Source organism: Chamaea fasciata, unplaced genomic scaffold (genome assembly GCF_029207755.1).
Source record: "Chamaea fasciata isolate MVZ Bird 193981 ecotype frontalis unplaced genomic scaffold, bChaFas1.0.hap1 SCAF_6, whole genome shotgun sequence".
NCBI classification, from domain to species: Eukaryota; Metazoa; Chordata; class Aves; order Passeriformes; family Sylviidae; genus Chamaea; species Chamaea fasciata.
The window spans coordinates 43,809,632-43,834,238 of NW_027094091.1; the positions used below are offsets into that span (position 1 = coordinate 43,809,632).

General features: G+C 49.4%; 1 protein-coding gene across 1 annotated transcript; it reads right to left on the minus strand.

Annotated features, from left to right (window-relative positions):
- Positions 1 to 642: 642 nt before the first annotated feature.
- PRAG1 (PEAK1 related, kinase-activating pseudokinase 1) lies at positions 643 to 23,274 on the minus strand. Its single transcript, XM_066186156.1, has 6 exons — positions 23,206 to 23,274; positions 20,322 to 20,714; positions 17,361 to 19,186; positions 9,311 to 9,468; positions 5,280 to 6,013; positions 643 to 1,968 (listed from the first exon to the last, which is right to left on the minus strand). The coding sequence occupies exons 2-6, from the start codon at positions 20,676 to 20,678 to the stop codon at positions 931 to 933; spliced, it is 4,113 nt and encodes a 1,370-aa protein (XP_066042253.1). The 5' UTR covers positions 20,679 to 20,714; positions 23,206 to 23,274; the 3' UTR covers positions 643 to 930.
- Between the last annotated feature and the right edge of the window lie 1,333 nt (positions 23,275 to 24,607).

A 24,607-nucleotide genomic window follows, 5' to 3' on the forward strand; every position in this document is an offset into this window, starting at 1 on the left:
GCCTTTCACGTGCCAGCTCACCTCTCGATAAAGGAGTTAAATAAATGTTAGACACAAGGGACAGGTGAATTACCAGGTGAAGGGAGGGAGCTGGAGGGATGGGAAAAGCAAAGCAACCTGGCTCTGACTTTCCCCCCAAGGCCTTGGAGGTGAATTGGGGATTTTCCATTTCATTAGCTTTACAAAGGGTAATTCCCAGCATCATTTTCATGAGCAGACCCACCCTGAGTTCTTTCTCACCCCTTCACATCCAGCTGTGGTCCTCCACTACAGCTGCACCACTAGACAGAAAGCCAGGCTGTATTAGTATCAAACGAAGGTAACAGGCAGCCGATATTGAACTGCCCACACAGAAAAGAAGGACTGATACATAGAAACAAGCAGTAATTTTTGTTTTGAAAGTTAGAAGCAAAATGGATGTCAAAACTCACAAAAGATGTGAATTTGAAAGCTCCTGCTTCTCCCTTGCAAAGGAGCATTATGTGAAATGCCCTTGCTCCTGAAAAGAACCAGCCACCCATTCATCCCTGTTTCCCACTCTAGAGTGTGGCGGTGTTCCCAGGCAAAAAGGCTCTGATGCTTTGGAGAGGTGGGGATCAGAGGACTGTCCCATAGGCATGGAAATCAACTTGGTACAGTGAGTTCATTAGAAACATGCACACACGCAGGCAGGAGTTTATCAGTCCACATTTACCATACCAAAAAAACAAAAAATCCCCCAAAATAGGGGCAGGTTCCCAGTTTTGCCTGCTCGCAAACTAACCGTGCTGAGGATGCTAAACATGCCTTGTGCACTCTGACTGGAGCGTGGGGCAGGAGCTGAACGTGCATTTGCAGCTGAGGTTCAAACCTCTCACATATGAAAGGGCTGTGCACCTTTAGCCGCAAGGCAATCAGGAGCCCTCAGCTGCCTCCGAGACACATCCAAGGTCAGAGCAGCTGCAGCAGCTTTAGTGTGTGCAAGAGGGAGGCTGGCTCAGCAGATGCTAAGTACTGGCAGCACAGCCAGTCCTCCAGTTCAACGCTGCGCTCCGTGTCCACGGCCCTCTCTGCAAACTTCATCATGAGCAGGGCACGCTTCATGTCCACCCAGTTCTGCAGCACCTGGCGCAGGGTTTCCTCATGGCTGAGGGGCTGCTCCATGAGGTCTTTTCGGGGCCCCCAAAGCAGGCACTGCAGCATCCGCTTGGCCTCGGTGATCCGCACACGCTTGATGGGATCTGCTTCCAGTAGTAGGTGGGCCAGCTGCTGGAGTCCCTGGGAGTAGATGGACAGGCTGGGTAGAGGAGGGAGGTCCTCAGGGCTGTACTCCTGCTCCCTGAGGTGCACCTTCTCCTCAAAGGGGTTGGGCTGGTGCAGCAGTTCATAGATGAGAATACCAGTCTGAAACTCATCAAACTTTTTGTACTGAGAAGCCGACACAATCTCCGGGGCCAGCCGGGCCTGACTCTTCTTCAGCTTGGAGTCTCCAGTTCCAGTCTTCTGCTTAGCTTTCAAAAAATTGCTGATGATGAGGCGGGGTAAGTGTTTGTCATCTTTGGCTTTCACACAGCTCATGGGGGGCTTGCAGGGCACAAGCAGGAGGTTCTCCAGGCACAGGTCACGATGGATGATGCCGTGCTCTTTGAGATGCTCCAAGCCGTTGCAGAGCTGGAGGAGCAGGAAGCAAACGCGACGTTCATACAGCTCCGGCTTGGCCTGGTGCAGCATCGCTGAGTCCCTCACGAAGTCGGCAGTGGTCTGGCTCGGCACCTCGCGGGTGATGACCACCACACAGTCGTGCTCACTGGCAGTGCGGGAGGGATGGAAACCATCTCCAGGCATGCCTTTCCCCACATCTGAGGCCAGCAGCATGCTGGAGGGGACGGAGGCCACAAAATGGCCACAGTCCTGCTGGATGTTGAAGTGAACCGGCACTGCAGGGCTGCAGTACGAAGCGGCTACCTTGGACTCCTGGGTTTTACAAATCTGTGAAGAGAGACGAAAAGAAAAAGTCTCAGGTGGTGACAGAGACAGGGCAGAGACCAGAAGTTGAGAGGTGGGATGCTAAGCTGTGATTTGCAGATGCTCTGGAAGACAACAGCAGAAGCAGGATGTGCACTGGTCCCTGGCTTGAGGATTGTTTTTGTCTTGCAACAGCCCAACCTTAGACACCAGATGTCTGTGGGCACGCGTCCTTTGCCGGGCAATGCCCAGTAACTGGAGGAAAGGAGGACAGTAGTCCTGCCATGAACCACTTCTGAAGATTTTGTTTCCCTGCCAACAGAAGCAACATAGCTTTTACATCACAGATATCGAGAGAAAATCCTGCAATCCAAGAGACTTTCCTGGAGGGAGAAAAGCAAAGCTTGTGGCAGAAGACATGCTGTCTCTACCTCTGGAGATAGTTAACACTCCTGAATGAGGCCCCATGCAATGTGAGGTGATTGGAAACTATAGAGCTGTTTGTGGTGAAGGGTGGAAGAGGCCTCCAGCACTTTCTTCCCACCTGATCCTTCTCTGGTCCCAAGCCCTGGAGCCACTTTCACATCCTCCTCAACCATTCCACTTCTTTGTGTCAGCAACTACTCTCAAGCCCCTGATCAATGGCTAAGGGAAACCAGCAACAAGCTCTACTCCTCAGCACAGGCAAGAAAACCAAGAAAAGAGAAAATGGGAGCTTACAACAGGCCTAGAAAGAAGTGAGAGTGCAGCAAACTCTGGGGAGAAAAATGCATATTATAATCTGGATTCTCTTTAACCTACATGACTTCTATCTTCATTTTCTTCTGTATTTTAGCTTTATACTGCATTAGAGACTCAAACCCAGGTTTATTATAGGAGTATCCATTAGCTTATGGGGCCTTCTGGCATTTCTATTATACTTTTTTCCCCCCTTTATTTAGCGATATGTTTATATGTCATCCACAGGAGTAAGCAACAGTCTGAAATTCAGCATAAAAGGTTTCAAAGCCTGGAGCGTGCCAGTGCCAGTCACAGCATGCGTGCAAAATCGTACAATAAATCAATTTTGCCTCTGAGTTAAAATATACACAAGAATAGAGAGGAGCTGAAGAGAGCTGCTTTTGTATTCCTCTAGCAAGGGTTTGAATGTAGGCATTTGCAGATAATTCACTCAGATGAGACAATACTGTGGAGATGGGGCATTTCAAATCACTATTTTCCTCTCTTTTCTAAACAAAAATACCCTGCCTTGGCTTATTTGTGGAAAGACAAGCTTTGGAGAGCTAGGCAGAATGCAGATGAATGCAGCGGGACCCAGGATGACGCAGGAGGTCCTCAAATGCAGAGCAGACCTTCCAGCCCTCTGGCTAACAAACCTGCTCATTCCTCCTCCCAAAGGAAAGACATGTAAGGCATAGGAAAGGAAGGGGGGGGGGGGGGGGGGGGGCGGGAATTCCTGGCAAGAGAGAAGTCTCTGGAAGAACAACTACAACTAAACGAGTACAGGGAAATCTTCAACATCCAGCCATTTTTCCTGACTTTGGCTGCACCAGAGGCATCCTCTCTGCTGAAAGCTCCAGCCTGGGCTGTCTTAGTCACAACAGCTCTAGTGGAGAAAGAAGCCAAGGCATGGAGCGTACCTTGGCTTAATTCCTCTAAAGCCATTTCCAAACTGTTTTATACCTAGCAATTTCTGTCTGTGCACAGCTCAGACTCCAGCTGCTGCTTCTAAACAGGCTCCTTGGCTCAAGTCTGATCCTCTGCCCATTTTGAGCTCTCCAAGTCTAATTTTAACTACAGGTCTGTGATCTCTTTCATGTCAAAAAATCTACACCAGAAGCCAGGAGGGGCAGCTAGAGATCAGCCAATTGTAATGTTTCACAATTATTCATTCCGTAATTTGGCTGCCAAAGGGATGGTGGCACACAGGAATTGTATCCATGCACATGGATAAACACATACACAACATCACTATGCTGGCACAGAGTATGGCCTTGTTGCAGTGGCTTTGACTTTGTTAAGATGCTCTGCAGTGTACCTAGGGCACAGAGTAAGCCCACTTCACACACAGGGACATAAGTGCAGTCCTGTCAAGAGGCTGAAATGTGCTGTTTCTGCCTTGGCAAGAATTCATGCACCACAGCCATAGAGCTGAGCTACTGAACCTCACCTAACAGGGCAGGCAAAAGCAAAGGTGTGGGTGTGCTGCAGGGAACTGCGGATTGAAAAGGAGTCTAAGAATTCACTACATAGTTCTTAGGCTTCAGGAAGAAAGTTGTGATGGATTCAGGTATAACACACAAGAAAAGCTACGGCTCTGAGTGCTGGACTAAGGATATTAGTGCAAGATCTCATCTAATTCGATTCTGGTTGGTTGCAGCCCCCCTGTTGGGTTGACTGTATTTCCTTTAGGATATGAACTGGCTTTTAAGCTACCACTTAACTGGAACATCCCTTAGGGATGTTTTAAAGCATCGTAGAACAACTCCTAGAGTTCATAATGGTGGAAACGATTCAGCAGAGATTTTTTTTCTTTTTTTTCCCTTCCTTAATGCATCTCTGACAGTGCTTTTTCAGGAATTACTTTAGGCTTTGAAAACAACCTGAGGAATAAGCAGCAGTGAGATGTCCTCAGTGTTAAGTCAGAACGGAAATTAAAATCTCTGTATTCAAGTAATAACATCGATCAAGAACCCAAAATCCACAGGATGTCCATGGAACCGGCTGGATAAGCTTACTTATCCAGGTTTCAAAGAGCTGAACTATTGCACCTCAAGTTTCCATTTCAAAACATGTATTCTGTGGAGTTACACGAAAATATTTCAGACCCGACCTTACACAGCATGTCTGGGTCAGCCTCACATTGTTTAATTGGGATCTGCAATATCTCATTGTCTGTACTTTCAAGATCATGTAAGCACTCAGTATCTGGGTCAGAGCTTCCACTTAAAAGGCAGGCAAAGGCAAAAATGCTGTCTTTTAAGCAGCCTTTCATCAGCTTGTGTCATCAGAGGCGAATGCCTCTGAGTTTACAACAGAGAATTTGCAAAAAGATGTTTTCAGAGAGAGAAAATGGTTTGATTTCAGACCCCTTTACCAATTAAGCTAAATCTGACTGGCATTTGTCACAATGAAAACTCCTTCTCCAAATTAACCTTCACCAGCAGTAGTGGGAAAGTGACAATTTTGGAGGGGGTTTTGCTTGCCTAACCTCAGCTGTGAGAAATACAAGCAGAGACAACAAGACATTGTATGAGACACGGTGTGCTGCTAGTGCACACATCTCCACCTAGAAGATGGAGATAAGCCTGGATACCTCCTGGCTGTGGACTTACCTTCACAGCATAGGTAGTAGAGGGGTCCTTGGAGCAAGTGGCACAGTAATAAATGGCATCCCCTGAGTCGCAGCAGGGCTTGTTGCAGGTCAGCTTGAAGAGAGACCAGTTGTTCTCGCTGAAGTGCAGCTCATTCTTCTGCTCACGCATGAAGCAGTCCTCGCACTTGGCGACCAGGCGGCGCAAGGACTCGGCGTACAGGGCCCCCAGCTTGCTGTACACCCCCTCCTTGTTGTCAATGTTGCTCAGGAGGTTGTGGAGGCTGGAGGCCGAGGACACCTGGCTGGACACACTGAGCTGTGAGGAGGAGAGGGACTGGAGGTTTCTGCTGGGGCCGCAAGCCCATGCGCTCTTACCAGTGCTTGAGCCCCAGTAACTGTTTCCTTTGGAGCTTTTCTCCAGGGACTCAGAGGAGGAGAAGGCACCAGGACGGCCCCCCAGGCTGGCTGGGTGGATGAAGGGAGGCTCCTCTCGGAGGCACATATTGCTCTCAGAATGGCTGACATTGAGCCTGGGGCTGGCAGCACCAGCTGCTTTGCCTGAAGATGCCTGTCCCCCAAAAAAGCCATCTGGAGAAGACACCGTTCTGATCACTGTCTTCTTCTGGGGCAGAGGGGGCGGGCAGCTGGGGGCAGAGGAGGGACCATCCTCAGTGGAGAGAGGAAGGAAAGGAACAGGGGGAAACACTTGGTTCTCAGCTGGAGGGGGCGAGTGGTTCAGCTCAGATGAGTGTCCTAGAAGACAGCAACACACAAGAAGATGCCATGAGTGGCCCTTGCAGGCTGAGAGTACAGGTCCTTCTCAAAATCCCTGCCACCTCCAGGGCCCTGGCTGGGAAGAAGGCAGCAAGCCAAGTTACATCTGAACCCAGTGCACAGTCTTCAGCTATTCACAACTGCAAAGTTTTACTGGAGGGGTTAGGGATTTAATCCAGTTTAATAGAGCAGGTTTGCAAAGCAGGCGGCAACCAGCCTTCCAGAGAAATGCATTTCCCCACCCTTGAAACCACTCCCCTATGAACTGCATATACAGTAGTAAAAAGGTAGTAGAGGGTAAATATTTAAGCTGTGATGTCATCTAAAGGGAGGTAAGAATGAAGCACTTGATACAAGGACAATCTTTTAAACACAGCCTCTCTCACCTGAGAGCTGCCACCCAGTGCTTCAGCAGCAGGGCATGATAAGGAGAGAGTGACTCATGGCACACAGCTCTGGCCCTCTGGCTGTACTAGAGCACTCCAAGTATATCAAACCTTCCTCTCTGCTTCACACTGGGGAAGGGTCGCTGAGCAAACCTGGGATTTTGGCAATTTCCATCTTGCTGAAAAAAAGTCTGGCCTTCCCCCCGCTGCCTGTTTCCCAGCTTATTGCCAGACCTCTTTACTCAGAGGGCAGGCTGGCCCCACTACATACCCCTAAACCCCAAGCAGCTCCACATGCCAACTGCACATGGATTGGGTTGGGTTGGCTGGCTCTTTTTGGGCAGCCATAGCAGCTGCTTTCCTATCCGGGCCAGACGGAAGATGGGTAATACACTTACATGCCATGAAAGAAGTGGGATATTAAAAAAAAAGTACAAAAATGTGATCTGACATCAAAATAAAGAGCAATAATTTCCGGTCATAGAACAAGTGAGGAGTGGAGGGGAAATTAAAAGAAGGGAGACAATAATTTAAGGGAATTTATCTATGCCACTTGAATGACCAATGGGACTCTGCTAACAACTTGCATGCAAGTGTCAACCTTGAAAGGTGAAAGGTGGGGGTTTGCTCCAAGCAAATAGTAAATAGTTTAGCAGATAGCAGGATCTATTGCTGTCTTTAAATCTAAAGATGCAGAGTGGTAGCAAATGATCCTTCCTCCTCACAAAGTTGCTGTTGAAGGTTCAGCTGCCAGCAGGCACTTCCTCACAGTTGCTTTCTGCCTGCTCCAGAGAAATGCCCTGGGGCAGTTTCCGTGTCAGCCTGCAGAAGACAGTTGTCTCCTCACAGCCCAAGTGACTCACCAGCAATCACGTACAACCTCTAAGTGCAGGGGCTCAGGTCCCTGAGCTCCCAGCCTGTCCTGGCGTGTCACTTGCAGGTTTGCAGCAGCTGTGCCAGAGCAGCAATCCCTGTTAGCTGCCCCACCACCTGAGACCACATGAGGTGAGGGCAGATCCCCTGCTTCTCAGCCACCAGAGTGGATGCTGGCACCATCTGGCCCTCTCCCTCCTCACCAGATTTTTGCAGCACTGGTCAATTTTCATTTGTCTCCTCCACTGCCAAGGCTCTCTGTATGCACCTCCTGTAATCTATCCTATCACACCAACATCACTGAGAAGTACCTCAGGAATGAGCAGCACAGATTTTAGTTTCCACAGGTTTGTCTCCCATGCAAGGCTGTTTCAGCAGCCGATTTCCGACAATATGCACAGTAACAGCTCTGTAGGAAACGTGAATCAGCACATGTCTCTTTTGCCCCAGTGCTTGGATGCCAAGCTATCTGACTCCTGTTGGACCCTTGCCCCAGGTGTGTGCCTGTGTTGTACACCCAGTTGCCCAGCAAGCGACCGCTCTCCAGTTTCAGCTGAGAAATATCTGCCTTAACAACTGAGATTCATGCGCCAAGCATTAACGAAAACCCAGACATCTGCATCATACTCTAATGGCCCACAGGAAAGATTCTCTCCATTAAAATCCTGTCAAAAGCCACAGGCAGGGATCATTCAGCATGGCACCTCTTGCCACCTCCATCCACAGGGCTTTGACAGAGGATACAACCAAGAGAAATTCTTCAGTGTGCAGTCCATGAGTACCTCACCAGAGGCATCTCTGCCAGGACATGCAGCTGAATCCCTGTTTCAAGAGTCAAGATTTACTTGAGAGAGTCTTAGGAAACAAACGTCAGCACTGGAATCTTTGGCAACCGGTCCACATGCCTAGCTCACAAATGCCAAACTGCTCTTAAGTTTTTTTTTATATGCAGCTGGGCTCTGCCCCAAGCAGAGGGTAATGAATTAAACTCTTTCACAACTCTCCTAAAAGTTCTCTGCACTTTCAGCATGGAGTCCTTCTGCGTGTCAAGGGCTTAAAAGCTCCCCTCCACTTCATATTTTAACATCTGACAGCACAGCAAATTAATTTGAGCTCACCTCACTCAGTAACTGACAGCACAGCTTCTTGCTTACATAAGCAAGACAAACTGCATTCGAGTGTTCATTTAAAAACTCGTCTTTCCCATGATGAGTTTAAACCGTTTCTTTTCTATTAGTGAAGGGAGAGAAATCCTCTTCTCCCTATCGTTTTTGACAGCAAATTACTTCTGTGCCTAGCAAGTAAAGATCCAACATATGCGAGTTTTTCTTACCCCTGTACAATTTCCTGGCAAGGTCTCACTCTCAGACTCCAAGTTAGTGGTGGAAAAATGGAGTTTCCAGAGCTCTGGCTCTTAATTTTATTGCTGTACAGTGTTGCTCTTGGAAAGACAGAACTTCCACTACATGAAGGTTGCTCTTGCTAAGGAAATACTTTCTGAGCTGCTGAACACGTTAGTGCATGTCTAAGTTACGCACTGATGAAAAAAAGTGACTTCATAGTAAGTATTTTTTAATCTCAGTTAAACGAGTGCAGGCAGATTTTTTCCCCTTAAGAAATAACTGAGAACACAATGAGAGGGAGAGAGCACCTCTAGAACAAAACTCCGTCTGGTACTCCTCAAATCTATGTAGGACTTCCTATAGCAGGGCTATTTGTGACATCGCGAAATGCATGAAGCACAAGCAGAATGGTTTTTATATGGAGGTTTTATCCAGACCAGAGGAGATCTACAGAGTGAATGATCTGAATGGAAGAGAAAAATTCTGTGATGTTGGTCTGACTCTGCCACGTTCATCACAATTCACCAAGAGGCAGAAGGGTAGGAGAAGTGGAAAGATGAAGGGTCACTGGGGGAGCTGGGGACTGGACCCTCGTGATCCCTGCTCCAAGAATGCTGTCCCAGCAGTGGGCCTCAGGCACACTGTTACCTCTCCCACACGTGGTGGTCACTTACTGCCATCGCTGCCGGTCTGTGTGTCCGAGTCGAGGCTGTCGCTGGAGCCAGCGGTGAAGCTGACATGGACGCTCCTGAAGGGTGGGCTCAGGCTCTCTGCAGAGCTGTTGCTGACTCTCTCCAACTCAGTGTTACTTGGGTTCATTTTCAGAGCGTGCCTAGAGAGAGTGAAAGAGAAGTCAGGAGGCAGATGGCAAAAGGATACCCTGCATGCACTTTTGCATGGAGACTCAAGCTGAGAGTAGCCTTAGTTTGCTCTCTGCCTATCCATACACTGCACAGTCTCTTATCACACCAGACGACCTCATTCCTGTGCACTTTTCTTCTTTCTCCAATACCTGGGGAATTACATCCCACAGACTCTGAGCAGGTTATAGGCTTGCAGCCCCCATGCCAAACTAGCTGTGCTTGAGCAGAGAGGGAAAGCTGGTGAGCTAAGCACATTCAGCCCCAGTCTGCACCTCCTTTGCCTAGAACATGTGAGATCGTGGACCACTTCCCATTTTGGCCACCGTCACTCGGAAGTGGGGACCCACCAGTGTTTGCCTTCAACAAAGCTCTCAAGGGAAGGAAGTAGCATCACTCCTCCCATTTTAGAGAAGGCAGGTCGAGGCTGGGTATGTGAACCTCATTCCTTCATGACAGAGGCATAGGTAGCAGATGAGTCCATCATCTCCAACCATGCATCACAGTAACAACCAACACCTTAAAAAAGAAGCAGTATCTCCGCAGAAAACATACATCGGCCAAACTCAGGACCTACCGCACAGTTTCTAATGTAAGACCTACAGTTTTCCATGCAGCTTCCACCTAAAGAAATAAATAAACCAACCATAAACTGGGATTATAACCTGCTAGGTAATGGTTTAATCGACCAGTTTAGGCAAGCAGGATTTTTTGCTAAGATAAAGAATTTCCTCTGTATTTTCTTCATGCTTCTGCCTTGGAAAACAACAAAACTGTTGAAATCAGGCAGCACAGAAGAGCATAAACACTCTTAGCATTGGTACAGTTCCCACTCTGCCAGCCAGAAAACAAGGGTTATCAGTCCACATTTTTTAAGTAAAACTGCCAATCTGCTGATAAAATTCAACACATTGATGAAGAATGTAAAAAGGTTAGTGGCAGACTTTTACAGAAGCAAAAGGACTTCCACCAGCTATCTTGGTGGAAGGTATCCAGCGTTTCCTAATCAGACGGCTGAATGGCTGCTGAGAAAGACAAACAAAAGACATGCACGACCGTTTTCTTGTGGCGCCCTGGTCACATGCACGGGACCCCTCCTCATCCAAAACTCCCAAGCACAGCAGACACAGATTTTTCTATGAAGATTGAGAAATGTTTCATTCCCAATCCACACAAAGCACTTACGCTTGTGTCCACACCACCACATGGAGAGCAGAGTGTATGAGAAGCCCGGAAGAAACTTCTGCCAGACTTCCTCATTTGCCTGAGCAGCCTTGGTCTAAAAATACTCAAGGGCTGATGAAAATAAGGCTATAAAACCCAGTTCAGGTATGCTTCGGCAGAGACACTGGCCTTCCACCAGTGATGAATTTATCACAGCAAGCCTCTTGGGGACAATTTAGAAAACTTCACACTGCACCACACAAGTCACAGTTTAAAAAATGAGAGAGGGAGAAAGAGAGAGAGACAGAGAGTTTGAGGGGTTTAGGTCTGGTATGACTAATGCTGTTGAAAGCAACCAACTGCACTTAAATATATTTTTTTACTATAAAGACATAACTTTATCCCACAACTTTCTCAGATGCTTAGCATTTAGGAATTTGGGTGGAAAAAACACAAGGGTGTACCCAAGCCAGTACACCGTCTGACCAGGCAAGAATCAAAAAACCATTCGAATCCATCAGAAACGAAGATTTAGCAAGATATCCAGTCTTGATTCACACAGACGAGGTGTTTTCTAACACATTCCTTCCCCCAGCCCCCCGCCCCGAAAACTCGGTGCATTTCTGTTCCTTTCCCATCACTCGACACAAACTCGCGGAGCTGCCTTACCATTCCCGCACTCAGAGAGAGATGAGACTTTGCTCGGCGCGGTGCAAGGTCCGCGGCGCACAGCCACACCTATCCCTCCAGGCAACCTGGGCGCAGCGCGGCGCCGGCCGGAGCCGTGCTGCTGCTGCCCCTGCTGCGCTCAGCGCTGGTGAAGGCAGACGCAGAGAGAGCCCCGTTTCCTCCCCGCACCGCCGTGACCGATGCAAAGCGCAGTTCCTGAATGGGCGCACCGAAATAGAAATTGTTTGCCGCTTAAACGACATCCTGCTCTTGTTTCAGATGTTACAGCCGCGCCAGCTAATCCCTCCTGGAAATACCTCTGCTTCACATCTCCCTCTTTTCCTATGAGCTGCTTGGAGCCCAGGGTGCAGCCTGCACAGATCAAAATACCGCCCACTCTACCAAAGAACTGCTACTGAAAACTTGCTAGGGTTAAACTCTCCCATTTCAGTAAAATTCCACCCCAAGAGTTGAACAACTCATTGCTCCAACAGCCTGTGGGACCTCGATTTACAGCTAACCCAAACATCCCCGGCTTCGCTAGTGTTCCTTCCACCTCACCTTAATGCAAGGGCACGGGTGGCTATTTTCTGTCTTGCCCTTTTCAGCAAAGGATATTGGAAATCACCAAAGGGTGTTGAAAATGGAGCACAACCCATCTTAACCCAAAGAAAACACTGGGTTTGTGCCCTGCACCACTGACTTGTAAATATCTGTGGACTACACTCTTCTTGAGAAATATGTAACAGTAGTTAATTTACATCAATTTAAAAATGCCTGCTCAGCACCTAAAACATAACCAGCAACTTCAAGAGCAGCACCAGAGCCTTCATCGTGTGCCTGTGCATAAAGAGCAGGTCACCAGAGTCAGCTCTCCCAATCTAATAATCTAAATCCACAGGATTTCACAGATTTTCAGTTCTCCAACTATTCTGGTAGCTTTAAATACACTTCAGTTACTCAACATCCTCCATGCAACAGTCTGACGTATTCGGGCAACCCTACCAGTTCCCTGTTTCCAAGTTTTCCCATCATAAGCAATTTCATCCAGCTGACTTTCCACATGATTTTTACAGTCCTGACTAAAACAAGTCAAGATTGGAAATAGGGGTCTTGTAAAAAAGCACACCAAAACAAAACACCCCCCACCCCCAACCCCCAGTTTGGAATTTTCTTAACATTGAAAAGGGACCCGGCTCATTTCCCTTGTCTCAGGTTGCACCTCTGGCCAGGGCCTGCTTCACCTTTCCTGTGTCTCAATTTGACCAGTAGCCTTGTGCTAGTCATTGATTTCACATTTCTTCACAGAAAGAAATGTGAAATTCCACCTAATGCTGCCGTGGGACTCCAGCATCACCAACTGCATGCTTTGCACTTCCCAGAGAGACAGTGGAGATGGGCACCAAAGCTTGGCTCCCCTAACCGCAGAAGACACACATGCCTTGGGATATCGCCCAGGAATCCCTGGACTTTGGACATACCTTCGGTGTGAATTTCCTGTCTGAGATTTGACACGGAGATCTGGTTACTTTCCACAAGTGCAAGGGGCAGGTTGGGAGAGCAGGAGGCCCCTCAGACAAAAAAGCTGCCAGGCTCGCACTCGCTCCTTTCCCACAGCCATCCCGCGGGAGCCTGTTGGCAGCACTGGAGGATGTGCAAGGCACCTCTGCCCCGCACAGACCCCTGCTCACTCTGCAGTGCCATCACGGGGGTCTCCCAGCCTTGCTGTGCCAGCAGGAGGAGGACACTCCTTCTAAGCACAGATGACAGGACTGAACAGATAACAGAGACGCTGAGCTTGATAAATCATGTGACAGAGGAACAGGGAGAGGAGAACAGAGAACGCACACAAATCACAACACAACAAACTGCACTCCAGGAGGTGTTCGGTGATAATGTCAACAAGACACCCCCTCCCAGTATAAAATAATGGAACTAATTCACAGAAGAGAAAAGCCAGACTGCATTATGGCATCAAACATAACATATGGCTAGGCATAATTATTACACAAGAGGAAGCATCATTGTACCGTATGCTCGTCTATCATGAAACGTGAATAATTATATCTTCCTCCTCTTGCCACTTGCTGTTTCTTCCAGCATCTCCCCCTGGTTGCAGAGGGAAGTTAAAACCCAGCATACAGGAGCTTACAACATTTGAAGCTTAGATTTGTACTTATCCTTCTGCTATCAGCTGGCAAATGTGGAGAAACCAAAACTGAGGTAAGGGGAAAAAAGGATTCTGAATAACTCCTAGCTTTGTTCAGAGGGATACACTGCTCCTCCCTGTACTAGAGGAGTGGTAAGACAGGAAATACACAGAAGAGTGAATGACATTAATTTTAAAAGAAACAAACTCTCCTAAAAGATAAGCTGATAGATCACAACCTTTTAAGCCAGTGTGTTTTGTCACTGGGGTACAACCTGACACTGAGCTCCAAGGAGAAACGGGTGCCTCGGGAATGGTGAGAAAAGAGAACTATTCTGCCTCAGGTACAGTTGCTGCTCCATCACAGACTGATTCCTAGCAAGGAACACACAGAACAGCCCCACCAGCCAGCACCACCTCCTCAGTGAAGAACAAACCTGGCTCTTTTCCTGGCATTCCAATTCCCAGCATTGCAGTTTTTCTGTAACACTCCTGTGCTCTGTGTCCTCCAGCAGTAGGGGTGGCAGCAGCACCGGAACAGGCAATCTTGGCACTCCTCAGGCTCTTTCTCCCTGGCTGTGTTCAGCAATGACAGGTGTGGGGAAGTGCTGTGCTGCACCTTTGCTACCCCACGGCAGCACACTCAGCAAATTTCAAAAGCTTTTTTTGGCACTGTCTTTTGAAGGTGGCACTAATTGTGATGAAAGCAGCTCAAGATGCAAACCAGCATCACTGTCTTCTTTATTTAAGAGGCACACAAAATAAATTAGCTATCAAGGTTTTGGAGGCTAGAAGAAACCATGAGGATCATTTAAGCCTGATCCTCTGCATAAGAGAGACATAAATTTCAGCAAAGATTCATTCCTTGTGCCAGGAAACTGAAGGCCATACTAGAGCATTTTACACCAAAGAGCTTTTAAATCATCATTGCACATACATGTCCTAGGGATTCTAGTTTCCCTGGTGCGCTCCTTCCCTAGCCAACTACCTTCCCAGCTTTTGGAAGACCAGCCACCATCTTCCCTTTCCAGCCTTTTCCCACTTAAAATTATACTTATTTGTCATTCTGTTTCAGACCAAGCAAACATCAAATATCTGTAATCTTTTAAACAAGCAGAAAAAGAACATTGTATGAAGAAACAGTTGCAAGAGATCCAGAGTAGCTTTATATAGGACAAAACAGGCACAAATTCATTATTTTCCTTTTTTGTGACAACTTTTAAACTCTCCTGAAATCACTCCTTCTGCCATCCTAAGAGACAGCTTACTTCCAAACCAAAGTTTCCTCAGTCCCTGGAAGGAATTTACCCTGTAAAAAAATTTCTCCTTTTTAATTGTTAAAGCCAAGATGAACAAAATCTACATACTCACTTTTTCTTTCTCTACTTTATAATTATTCAAACACACATGCAAGTTTTCCTTAAAATAAGCAATTAAATTTCATTGGAAAAGTCAAACAGGCAAACAATTTTCCAGCATGAGATCAAATGCCTTGCTGCAGCTTGAGATGTAGAAGGAAAAGGGCTGGTTATATGCCTTTCCTGCAGCTGAGATGACCCCCAGCCCCAAGGCTGTGCCACAGCCAGCTCTACACTGGCTTCACCTTCATCCACCAAAGGAGCCTTTGCAGCTGAGCCACCAGGGAACGTCCTGGGCTGAGGTACTTGTCTGTGTGAGGAGTACAGTCAGCCAAACGGAAGGATCTGTAGTTCTTCCATCAGGGACAAGCACAAGTTCACAGGCTGCCCAGCACCTGGAGAGTAGTGCTGAGGATGTGCCTCAGAGTCATCTTTGTGATTCTGCTTCTCAGGTATTTGGCTGCAGCCCAGGACGAACAGAGGGGATGTTCCTGCAGCTGCAACAACTGCCCAGGCTGACACAATGCAACTGTGGTGATTTTACCAGCTGGGCATGCAGCCATCCCTCCCACCGCCCTGGTTCCTGCGTTGACACGCTCTTGGAGCAGCCACAGCTTTGCTTGAGACAAAAACAAAAGCACCCTCATAGCAGAAAAACAAAGCAGGGCTTGCAAAACCTGATCAGAGTCTGATCAGATCACTCCTTACTGCTCCTCAGCTGGCTGGGCTTCGGTAGCTGAAGGCAGGACTAAGCTCTTTAAGTAAGGTACCCCACGGCTCAGCTGCAGGCATCAAGGCCCTGGGGAGACAAATACCTGTAGGCAACCTGCGCTGCAGCCACAGGGGGTAACCAACACCTACCTCAACCACCTGGGAGGGTTTACAGCTCTGTCAGAAATCCCAGCCATGGATGCCACGTATTCCCTGACCTCAGTTTCCCTGCATGCTTTCATAGAGGCTTTCTAGAACACAGATGCTTTCTTCAGATGACTCAAAAGCAACTGTTAGAACTGGCACAGCCCAATGGCACCAGGAGCATGAAACAGCCCCTCAAAGGGGCAGAAAATGCTCCACACTCCTCTGCTGTCATAACACCACACGGAGGACAAGAGCAAATACATCTATGTGCTCATTTGCTTGTGGACGTTTTGTTTCCTCTGACTGCAGCAGGCATGTGGCATCACAGCAGGAAGCCCAGCATTAAGGAGAACTAAAGCCACTTGTTCATCTCTTCCCTTCCCTTCCCTTGAGAAACCTAATTTGTTCACCTCTTGGCCAATTTAAAACACTAATTCCCTTGACTAGCCAATCCCAAAACACACTGAAAATTCAGTATCAACCTGGAGGTCAGTGATGCCTACACGTAAACTTGATCATGGACCCCAAGGCCAAGTTCTCCTCCAAACACCCATCCCTTCTTCTCTTGACTTTTAAATCAAGGAGCTGGAGTCAAATCTGCTGTGCAACACACAGTTTCAGGTAGCAAAACTGCTACACACAATAAAGCAAATATGGGACACCAGCAAAAGGTGAAAGTATCCTTCCCCAGTATGTTCAGACAACATAATTAATGGAGAGAAAAACAAATTTTCTCCCCCCATTTGACCTTCATTTTATTTCTTTTTTCCCTTTTTCTTGTTTTTTTTTTTTTTGTTTGTTTGTTTTTTGGGGGTTTGTTTTGTTTTGTTTTTTGGGGTTTTTTTTGGTGATGCACACTGCTGCATATACTAAATGCACACAAAGTATTCTAAGCCTAAGGTGTTTTTTTTTTTTTGTTTTGTTTTGTTTTTGGTTTTTTTTGTTTGTTTTTTTAAATTGCTTAGCAGGGCTATTTCCTTCCCAGATGGACAGTTCTCCCTCCCTCACTTTTGTTTTCTGGGGCCTGCAGTTGCCCTGCCTGCAAACCTGACTTCCAGGAAAGCGGAGAGCAGAAGGTTGCCTGAAGCCAGGTGGCTCCCACACATAACAAGCCTACAACAAGTCGGGCAAGCTCCAATTACCTGCTTGCAGGCAAGGAGCCCTCCCTGGGAAACTGCAGCTTTCAGAGTTTACCTTGAAAGCAGAAAGTCATTAGAGCCAAACTGAAAATGTTGATTTTGGAGGCCCTTGTTAGGAGCATCAAGAAAAGTTGCCCAGTTCCACCTACAAGAGAAGATTGCAACTCCAGGTTTTCTATGCTATTCAACATCAAGGAACTGCCAAGACAGAATGAAGCTGACCTGGACATGGACCTTTTTCTCACTTGAATATTGGGACTTAAAGCCATATCTTGCAGCCCTGAAGGGCCTTTACAAGTGCACGTGACATTCAAACCAAGACTTGCAAAGATCAGACAGCTTTTCAGAGTAAAAAGACAAATAGCTTTTCAGCTGTGCAGTTACCTCCCATGCTCCTGAAAGCCCACCTTTGGACAGAAAAGAAGGAAAAAGAATGGGAAGCACCTCCTAGTCAATGAACTCTTGCAGCAACCATCCCAATGGCAAAGGGTTAATAGACCACCATGCACACACGCACGAGGCTGTACCTAGACTGCTTTTTCGGCGGCGGCGGTGGTGGTGGTGCAAACTCCACACCATTGCTCTTGTCTTTAGGGAAATCAAAGGAGAAAGAAGATGATTTGGTCATTCCAGTCTGGCTTTCCAGTATCGGGCCATCATCCACAAAGTCGGCACCAGCTCTTCCACTCTCAGCTCCTACTGTCCATGGGTGGTTTAAGACCTCCTGCTCCTCCTCCTCCTCCTCCTCCTCCTCTATTCGGCCCTGCTTGGTCCATGTTGGGTTATAGTATTTCTGCCTCCTGTCATAGGAAGGGCCTGCCAGGCCTCTACCGGACTCCTCCACAGAGACCCCATTCACAAGAGTGCAGGGAGAAGGGGTCACCCCAAAGGCACCTGTATCAGCACAGCTCCTCGGCTGCAGCTGAGCACCAGCTCCATCGTGGCTGTTGTCATCACCAAACCTTCCCACGTGGGAGCTGACTGGAGCCACACGGCTCCCCTCACTACCTGGCTGGCTGTTCTTGGACATCTTTGGGGGGATGGCTGGACTCTCAATAGGTAAGGTCTTGACAGGAGCTGCCAGATGAAATCTTGAGTTGTTTTCACATCCCGATGCTTGAAAAATCTGTCCAGACTCAATAGCAGGTGATGAAGTCCCAAAATCAGGGTGGGAAGTGGGGCTGATACATGGCCACTGAACTCCTACTGCTGAGTCAGGGCTGCTGAGGAATATTGTCTTGTGATCATCCTCAGTGTGTGCTGTCATTATAGTTATCTTTGCTGCCACCTGGCCAGTGGAGTCCTGGTGTTCCTTCTCACCTCCCAAAGCCCAGCCACCATCCCTCCACAACCCATCAGTTTTCTCCTTGGCAGTGCCGTGGGCCAGCTTCTCCACTTTTGCCTGGCTGCCAACAGCCTTCACCTGTGCCTTCCTCCTCTTGGTGCTCTCAGCATAGATGGGATCACCACGAGCTGGCTCAGTGAGGCGAGGGCGCTGCGGCTCCACCAGAGCCTGCTGAGGGGTGCTTGAACCCTCAGTGCAGAGGCCTCCAGTGACAGAGGGCTCCCCAGGGAGAGGGAAGTCCTCATCCTCCCGGGTCAAAGCAAGGGCACCCACCTTGCAGCTCCCCGTGCTCTCAGGGAGGGCGGCAGGCTCAGTGTGGAGAGCCAGGTTTTTCCTCTCTGAACACAGGGAATAGGGAAGAGGATCACTCTGGTCTTTCGTGATGCAGAAGGCCACGTTCACAGCTCTGCGCTCCTCTTCGCTGAACTTGACTGCCCGGCCACTTGGCCTCGGAATCTCAGGAGCATCCCGCTGCCTCCATCCGCTGGGAGTGTGACTCTCCTCACACTGGGCTGCCTTTTCCTCTGTGCAAAACGGCTCCCACGGGACGGGGTGCTCTTTGTGGCAGTTGGTGATGGAACAGTACTCACCCCCTTCGCTTTCCAAGATGTGACCACAGTCACCCCCTGAAGGGAGGGCTGCTCCTTCTCTGGCTTGGGAAGAAGTGTTTCTGCTGCAGTTAGTGGTGCTTCTGTCCCCGAAGGCAGATGGATTAGGGCAGGGGACCTGATGAGGCAGGGCAAGCTTGTCTTTAACTCTGTCCTCCTGCTTGCCTGTCTCACCCACAAGTACCAGGCTGTGGATGGAGACATTTCTCTCCACTCGACTCTCCAGGCCACGCAGACCCACCATGGAGTAGCTGGGAGGACAGCAAGACAAGCAGTCGCTGGGCTGCTTGTGAAGGAAAGGCTTTCTCACGCCACCATTGCCAAAATTGTCAAGGCAGATGCACTGTGCATCTCCCGATTTCAGGAGGAGTTGCTTGCTAGAAATCATGCCCCAACTGACCTGCATGGGTCAAAAAGACAAATGCCCTGTTAGAACATGTATATGCAAAATGAAAGACAAAAATTTTAAAGAAACCCACAAACTGCAAAAATTAAAGCCCAGCTCTGCAGAACTACTCTGGAATTCACCATCTACGTTGCTGTGCTCACCCCACCACAAACCTTTCCTGGTAAAACTACACTTGTCGTATTTCCTGGACCATTTTTAATCCTTGAATTACCAACAATAGCAATGCACTGGAATAAGACATTCTCCTTTCTCTTCCTATGGGTTTGCTGCCAGAAACATGTCCAACCTGTCATCCTGTCTGTGAATCACTGTGCAATTAAAGATTCAGAGAGCGAAGGAATACTTGCACTTCTCTCTGCTTATTTTCATTTCATTTCACACTGCTCCGGAGTGTGTGACTCCAGAACATACCCAGACAATCACGGGTTATCCTGGGATAGCAGCTTGGCCACGCTCAGAAGTCGGGATTGGGAGCAGGCATGCCAAATCTGCACGCATATATCAAACACCATCAACAATGGCGGCTTGCAGTCATGTGCCCTTCACCCCTTGGAAGAAAAGAAAGGGACAGCAGTGGCAAGCTAAGAGAGCTGATGAGCGCTGACTCTCCTCTGGGGCATGGGGAAATAGGAGCACACCTATGCCACAGGCAGTGGGGCAGCAGCCTGTGCGTCACTCTGCTGAGGCACTGCTGGTATCAACTGGTCAGGGCAAGGAGCTACACCCACAGGGCATTACTGCTCTGGCAAAGATTGGTAGGAAGGAGTAGGAAGGCAGGGCACTTGTCTTCCTCACCCACAAAGACCATGGATCCAGTCAGCACTGACTGCAACCAGACAAGACAGCTTTTCAGTAAAACTTCCCAAGAAAATAACCCGCATCCTCATTTAAAAACCGGAAGTTCCTAAACAAACAATGTATTTTTAAGCTCCGCTGCACATGGCTTGTGAGTAAACAGCTCATTCAGCTTCACCCAAAGATACAATGAGAAACCAATAGATGGCTTAAAAACCTGAGTCAAGACCAGAAGGAAAAACAAAGGGAAGGAAACATTTGTAAGATATTCCTAGCACTCTGAGGATAGGTAAGTAACGGGAAGTCATGCTTTGACTGGATTAATCATTACCTGTGACAGATCTGCATTCATATTCACATCCGCCCACGCGTCAGAAACATCTGAGTTTATCATTGTTGGCTTCACAGCAATTGTTGGCTTCGAGAAGGGGGAAGTATTTACACCTTCGTCTTCCAACACGAGGCTCTCAGGCTTGGTCCTAGCTCCATTCGGGAGCACGCCGCAAGCTCCCACGTCTGGGGGTGTCTGCAGCTGATGGGAACTCTTTGGGTTGAAGCAGTTTTTGCAGGAGCCGGGCTTCCAAACGTGTTCCACAAAGTCACTGCACGCAGACATCTTCAAATCCTCGTGGGTCACACTGAGAGCCCACTGTGTCTTCTGCACTGCCCTCCGCTGCTCATCTTGCATCTGCTCCCGAGCCACTCGAAAGGATCACCTAGTCATCTGGAAAAGCACAACACTGTCTGATTAGCTTGATTATGCCCCCAAATTGGAAGATTTCTAATAGGACAGGTGATAATTACACTTACTCTGCCTTCATCACAAAGGCATATTGTTTACAAGGCTTTTTTCACATCTTAGCTAAAGCCCACCCAATCACTTGAAAAGCCTCAACTTCTAAGCATAGCTCTGTAACAGAGGGGACATCAAGCGAGCAGCATTCCTATGTGATTTAATTCCCTGCTTAATCAGCATGTATAACCAGCCTCATGCAAGGTTTAGATCAAGGGTAAAGAAAAGGGGTCTTGGAAATAGCTGTTCACAGCCCCACAAGCAGAGCCTGGCAGGAAAAATTTCTTCTCCAAAGTGTCATCCTCTCTCTGGAAAATAAAAAGGCCTGGAGGTACGAGGACCAGAATCAGAGACTGTGTAACCAAGGGGACCAGCAACAACCTTCCTTCACCCAGAAGCACCACTGTGATTACTGCCGTGGTACACAAAGGCTTCTCTCCCACCCAGTGAAAGGCAATCAGCAAGGCTGGGGCTGGCACTGATTTGAGCAAGTGTCTGGCAGAATGCTCTTATCTGGTTTGCCAAGAGCCACAAATAACAGTGTCAGCTCGCTGAAACGATTCATTGTCTGCAAGGGGAGAAACGTTTTGCTCTTGGATTACTCACAGACAAGGATTCCTTCCCATCTTCCTTCCCCAGGAGGCAAATGCCCCAGGAACAAGACATTCCTGCATTCCTGTGTCCCGTCCCCACCACCCCCTCCTGGCCAGGTCTGACTGCCCTCTAGGCAGTAGCTAGGTACCTGGAACTAACAACTTTGGAGATACCTCGGAGGGGGACTCCCACAAAGTTCAGTGGATTAGGAACGATCAGACAGAATGCAGCTGGCCGCTACGGGTGTCAGGGCGCACAATTCCCCCACGTGGGTCCACAGAATCCTTCCTCATCTAACCAAGTTTAGGTCGTCATACCCTGGGCTAGCTGATCCCCAGGCAAACTGAGGCCCCTTTCCTGAGGGTCTCCAAGTGAACAGGCACTTTTACACTCCAGTCCTGGAGGTACATGAGCAAAATTTACCAGCCTGATCCTTAAGCACTTCCTCCACGCAGGCATACAGAAACACCACCAGAGCTATGGACACTTTTGCAATTGCATGCACCCCTAAACCAGCTTGCACTGCAGTAAAGATTCTTGCCTCTGGGCTCAAAGATGCCCGGCCAGCCTCTCCAACAGCCACCCACACTGCATGGCACAAAGAAAGACAACTAAGAGCCTGGGTGGGACAAAGTGAAGGGGAAGAGACCCACTGACCCACAAGCATCACCGAATTCAAGTGCCACCGACAGGAAGGGTGTCTTTGATCGGCTAAACCATTAACACCTGCAGACTCCTTCTGTCTGGCAGGCTAATAAATTAAGATCTGTTTATTGAAAAAGTAGGAAAAAAGGGGAATATTGGTGGGATTCACCGATCAGATTGCCGTGTGTCTCTTTTTAGGGAAGACACTGTTTTAGACAGGCTTTTTCATGGACTTCATAGAGTCTGAATTAACCAAAGGGCAGCATATTCCAACACCTTCAATGAGGCTAACAGTATTTGCAGCGAAAACAGCTTTAAAAATATTTTATCCTTTGCTTCCTTATAGATCTAGCATGCAGTGTCCAGCATCACCCAAAGTTGAACAAGTGTCCTGATGTGAGAGCCAGCAAATTAAAAAGAAAAATCAAAGGGAGGGAAGCAGGCACCGGAGCCAGAAAAAACTCTTCACTTCTGGTTTAATATTAGGCGCTGCCAAATGCCTGTTAAAGACCAGGGTTTCCCTGTCTCCAGCCGTCATTTCTCGCTGCCCAGATCCCGGGGCGGGCCCGTGTCCGCACGCCGGCTGCACCGGGGACCCACCCGCACCAACCCACGCGGCGCCGCGCGGGGAAACAGGCCGGGATCAGCGGAGGATAAGGGACCGAAAGCCAGGACCTGGGTCTGTGCCCGGGCAAGCCGAAAGGCAGGACCTGGGTCTGAGGCATCCTCGGAGCCCCTGTGCGTCCCGGGGCACCGGCGAGTACCCGATGTAACGGCTGGCTACCTGTTCCCTAGGACAGAGATTCCAGGCTGCGGCTCAAGGATGCTCCGGCGCAAAGAAAAGCCCCAGACCCCCAACCCAAGTAGCTCTGGGCTGCCAGACGGTCCCTCCGGGTCGCCGGGCGCCCACCAGGACCGGGAAAAGTTTACCGGGCAGAGCCCGCCGGGGCTCCCGGGGCGGGCGGCGGTGCCGGTCGGGACCGGAGCTCGCCGCGAGCCGGCCACAGACCCCCGCCCCGGCCCTCCGCCCGCATGCTCGGTGGGCAACGGCACGGCCCCGCCGCCCCGGCCCCCGGGCAGCCCCGCCCCGGCCCCGAGTGGGGGCGCCGGGGTCCCTCCCAGCCCGGCTTTGTCCCGGGAGGCGGAGGCCCGGTGCCCGCCCCGGCAGCAGCTCCCCGCTCACCAGGCTTCCGCGGCGGCGGCGGGCTCCGCTCGGCTCCGCGCTGCGCCCGCCACGGCCGCCGCCGCCACCGGGCGAGTGGCGAGCCGGGCCCCGCGTGGGCCGGGGGGCAGCGGCCGCCCCGCCCCGTCCCGCCCCGGTCCCGCCCCTCGGGCACGGCGTGGGCACGGCCCGGGCGGGAGCGGCGCCCCCCGCGCGTCCCCGCTCCGCACAAAGCGCTCTGCCCGCGCCCTGCCAGGCGTACGCGGCTCGCAGCCGCGTCCCGGCGGCACCCCCGCCCCAGCGGCGCTGCCGCTGACAGGCTCAGGGACATCCCGGCGGGCATCAGCCCCCGGGGCGTGCAGACACTCACACACCCAGCCGCCCCGCACAGATCCCATAGGGTCCTACGCACGAGCCCACCGCGCACCCCGACACCAGCCCTGAAGACGGTATCCAGTGATCCAGCTGGAAAGCACTGGGAGCCAGAGGGTTCAGAGGGAAGGTTTCATTCATCTTCGTCCAGCCGGCCGGACAACGACGCGGTGAAGCTCATCTCGAAGGGATGCTATGGAAGGGAGGGAAGTTTGCCGTAACTGAAATCAGGATTTGACCCCACTGAGCAAAAACTGCAGACAGCATCTCGGGAAAACCTCAAACCTCTGCTGGTGTGGGAGGCTGGGCTTCATTGAAAGGGAACGGGATGAGATTTTGTTCACTGTAGTGTCTGAGCTATGCTTTTGGGCAGGCTGGAAAAGGAGTAGTCTTCACTTACCCTGGTACTTGTGCTGTGGTGTGTAGTTTTGAGAATCTAAATTCTTCGAAACTAGGAAAAAGCAAAACAGTTCTCCCCCTGCCCTGGTCAGGGCCTTAGTTCAGTTCCTTGCTTAAGTCACCGCTCCTTTAGTGCAACACAGCATTCCTAGTCTCATACATAATAGTGGATTAAAAAGGAAAATGGGCTTGCATAATGGAGAATCCAAGCCCCAAATAATAAAACAGAAACTGGAGATATGCACAGCACTTACAGAAAAAAAATCTTTCTCAGGAACAAATCATCCCAGTAAATTCTTCCCCTTCAGGGAATTTTGGCAGTAGCACAGTTTGCAAACATCCTGGCTGGCTGGTCTTTTGCAGTTGTGTCTGTCTGCTCATGTTCTCTCGTCTTTTTTGATCAGTTATTAAAGCAGTCCAGAGACCCCAGAACTCCTCCACTTAATTTGCCGTATTGCCATGAAGATAACTACTTAACAGCTTCCTGCTTCTTCTTTCAAGCAAACCACTCACAATCAATTTGCTGCATCTTTTTGTATGCAGGATCCCAATGCCAGCACACAAGTCATACAAGTAAATTATCTCTCAGAAATGCCTTCACCATGGCAGAAACCTCTCTCCTAGCACAGATCAGTTCATCTGTGGGAGGGAA